The 4149-nt window shown below is 34.6% G+C and overlaps 1 protein-coding gene across 1 annotated transcript; it reads left to right on the plus strand.

Moving 5' to 3' along the window:
* Positions 1 to 1620: 1620 nt before the first annotated feature.
* LOC126885540 (uncharacterized) lies at positions 1621 to 1980 on the plus strand. Its single transcript, XM_050652123.1, has one exon. It carries the CDS (start codon positions 1621 to 1623, stop codon positions 1978 to 1980), a length of 360 nt encoding a protein of 119 aa, XP_050508080.1.
* The last annotated feature ends 2169 nt before the right edge of the window (positions 1981 to 4149 follow it).

A 4149-nucleotide genomic window follows, 5' to 3' on the forward strand; every position in this document is an offset into this window, starting at 1 on the left:
TTTTACATGTTGTAGTAGTTTCTGTTCGTGCCTGGTGACTTTTGTAATTCCCTGGTTAATTGTATTCGTTTCTATCTCTCTGAAGCGTGTTATTTCTATATTATCAAACGACATCGACATTGCTTCTCAGCACTTTATTCTGAAATGGTTTTATAGCCTTAACATTACTTTGCAAGCGCAGTCTGGTAGCTAAACACAGTTGGTATTTACGGGTTTGCTTATATGTTGTATAGAAGCATTTCATTATTTATTGAAAATTCTGTATATTTTAGATATTCAGAATACTCTATAAATATCAAACAAACAATAAGACTTTACTAATTTTTAGTTATTTTTGCCAAACTTCCGGTTATAACATTAAAACCGGAAATGACATGAAAACCGGATCTAAATATTCGAACTAAACTTTTTGAAGTTATACTTCTTTAGGCGCGATGGGAGTGAATTTTAATATGCGCCAATTTATTAAAAACCTTGGTCCTGGGCGCAGACGCGACGCGTTATACCTTTGCTCTAATTGGGTGTTCAAATGACATGTCACAATTTATCCAATATTGCGGCTGTGACGCAGCTGTGGTTTGTTGTGGTTATGGCTGTTGTGTTTTAAAATTTGTGAGAAGAGAAACAACAGACAAAAGTTAGTTAATAGTTATACTGCCTTTTTAAATAGTTTTCGTATATATTTTTGGACTTATTAACATAGAAAAGATGCTCGTTACATGCCTTGTAGTAGATTGTAGAATCCCATCAAACAAAGAAATGGAATTTTATTCTGTGACTGCGGTTTTAAATTACAAAATTACTGATGAAAAACCAATTATCTCGAAGGCGTAGAGATCTGTGGATAACATCAATTAATCGGAACGATCTCACTTATTCAAAAGTAAATAATCAGAAAGTCCAGTACTTAAATATTTTATTGCTGGCATTATTTGTTATATTGAAAATACGTTATATTTCATTACGAATTAAACTGATATTTACGTTTACCTCGCTGGCGGAGGAGTTCAAGGGCAATCCTGAATCAGCGAATTCCGTCCTATAGTAAACATATAGTAAAACGGTGAGAAAAAAAATAAACAACTACAAATTTAACACGGTTACTGCCGGGAAAAGGTATACTTATCATTTGTTTCAAAAAATAAAATAGAAAACTAGGAACCATGGAATCGTTATACGGAAAACAGGCAGAGCTGGGATCTGATATATCTAAAATTACAACTACATAATATGAAAAAGGATTCACAAGCCAGAAAAAATTCGCAAAGAATGTCAGGAAAAGTTGGTTGACTATTGGACGAGATTTCAAAATAATCACGACAAACTACTAAAAAGCGGTTTGCCAAAACAAAAATATTTTGAAGCAAAATACCACGAACAGGTTTATAAGACGTATATTGAGGGTAAAACCCTGCTGGAAGAATATGGAAGAAATCTGAAGAGAAGAAAAGCCCCGAAAGTCAGGGAAATACAGATAATAAAACAAAAAATCGAGGAATTATTACATCAAGAAAATGCACAAGAGTTGCAAAGGATGAATAATTGCAACCGGAGTTAACTGAACACATGGAGAAAATAAATGTTGAAGATTGAATGATGATGAGAAATTATTGAATGAAAATGATTGAAGCAACAGTAAATGAGGAGCTGGAGTCGTTTAAAATTGGAGAATTGGAGAGAATAAATCAATTACAGAATATAGTCAAGGAAATTTTAGAGAAGATACGGCCAGGAACGGAACGGCCAGATAGCACACAGAGGAGAGACGGCGCCTCACTGCCTCAGGTAAAAATTCCTGTGTTTGAAGGAAGATATGAAACGTGGAGAACTTTCCACGATCTGTTCACTAAAGTAATACATGCAAACAACCAATTATCGAACGCAGAAAAAATTCAGTGCCTAAAAATTCAAGTAAGAGGGGAAGCCAACAGAATGATACAGCACCTACACATAACAGAAGCAAACTATGAAGTGACCTGAAATATGTTAAAGGAAAGGTATGAAAACCCGAGGATGATACTATTTAAACTAATAGACAGGATGTTCCTAGCGCAGGAAGTAAAGGAAGCTTCCGCGAGAGCACTGAAATAGCTACATGACTCCTTCCATGAATGTCTGGAAGCCATCGGAGGATTAGGAACAAACATGGAAGCATGGAGCCCGTTGATAGCCAAAATAAGCATAACAAAATGGGATTATGAAACCAGGAGACTATACGAAAACCACATCGGAGAGAGTAGAGAGATACCGACGTACAAATCAACACAAACATTCATACAGAGAAGATTCCAAACACTGGAGCTGCTGGAATCAGAAAAGTGACAAGAGAATCAAGGGGGAATGGGTAGGAGAACAAGAATAAATTGTGTGATGTGTAACGGAGATCACGGAATAGCACACTGCAGGGAATCTCTGGAACCCGATACAAGAGACCGGAGCAGAATAATAAAAGAAAAAGGATGGTGTGCCAACTGCCTAGCACATAAGAAAGAAAAACAATGTCTCTTACAGCAGAGATGTGGAGGAGAGCACCACACAATGATACCTTATGAGAAAGGAAACACGGGCAATAGAAAGAGCTCAAATGAAGAGTGCAGGGGAAAAACAAGGAATGTCACATTTTATACATATTGAGATAAACACCAATAAAGGTTTAATTCTTATGATATCTAAAAGCTACTTAGGAGATTCTTAGCAGAATTATAGCAATTACTGGTCTATAATCTTAATATAATATTAATCTATATTAAGTTATTAATTTAATAATGCACCAGAAAACTTCTAACATTCCTTCTTTTTGCCCAGTGGCATCGGCACGCCTACTGTAGGGTTAAAGTCGTCGGCTTACGAAATATGAATTTATTCCTTTCGTTTGCACCGTTCTGTATATAAGATACCAGTTTTCGTTATGTAGCAGTTAGTCAAATCTGAATTTCAGAACGAAATAAAGCGATTATACATTGATGAGAGCGCTAATTACCGTCAAAATACACCTTTAGACCTATCGGAGTACTATAACAACTGTCACTTTTATAAAATTCTCCAGGAGACAGGAGAATTTTATAAAATTCTCCTGTCACAGACGTCTAAAGGTGGGAAACTATGTAATGTAATGGTAATTTAAAAGTTTGTATACATAATTTCTACCTGTACTAGTTTCATCCCTTTCTATTTCACAATGTATTATGTTTTCCATCTTTTCCGTTATTTTTCCGGATATTAACGCGCTCATCACTGTATATGCTGTGAGCTCCGCTGGTATCGCCAACTAGCGGATTACTATTGCAAAGATATTTAATATTTACAACGCAAAGAATTAATTGGATTTTAATCGATGGTTAATATCAGTAAATACAAAATTTAATAAGTTAACATAAGTAAATACAAAATTCTGATTCATTGTGTTTATTTTTTTTAAGATTTTGCATATCATTTTGAGTGCAAATATTGGTTTCCTTCTTTGCTCCTTCCAATACTTTCACAATTATCGTGTAGATGGTGTTGATATATAGAGAATAGATTAATAATTATATTACAAAATGTTAAAAAACCAAATTTTAGAATTTAAAATATAAGTATATTCTTCTTCTTCTGTTCTTTCTCGAAACTCCTTATGCCCCTCAGGGACGTCGGAGGTTTTATTCATCCTTTATCCATATCTTCTATTTCTTGAGGTCCTTTGCCAACTCTTTCATTTGTTGATGTGTTCTTCCTTTTTCCTGTCCAATTTCTATAATTTGATCGATCCATCTCTTCCTTCCCTTTCCTTCTTCTACCCTATCTTTTTGATTCCATCACCTGCTTTGGTAGTCTTCCTTGGTCCATTTTTTTAATGTGTCCATACCGTTTTAATTTTCTTTTTTGGATCTTGGTTATTGTCGATTCCTCTTTCAGTCTTTGTCTAATATCTTCATTCCTTATTTTGTCCAATTTCGTTTTTCCTGCTATTTTTCTCAGCTGCTTCATCTCCGCTAAGTTTATTGCACTGTCTTTTTTGCATTGCTTACCCATGTCTCACTTACATATATTAAAGATGGTACAGATATTGCATTATATACCTTTAGTTTTATTTCTTTATCTATGTGTTCCTTTCCAAATATTGCTTTATTTAGTGCATAGTAGATCTTATTAGCTTTTTTCGCTCTGTAT

Source organism: Diabrotica virgifera, chromosome 5 (assembly GCF_917563875.1).
Source record: "Diabrotica virgifera virgifera chromosome 5, PGI_DIABVI_V3a".
Taxonomy (NCBI): domain Eukaryota; kingdom Metazoa; phylum Arthropoda; class Insecta; order Coleoptera; family Chrysomelidae; genus Diabrotica; species Diabrotica virgifera.

Coding starts and splice junctions, on each gene's coding strand:
- LOC126885540 (XM_050652123.1), top strand. CDS start 1,621: ATGATTGAAGCAACAGTAAATGAGGAGCTGGAGTCGTTTAAAATTGGA.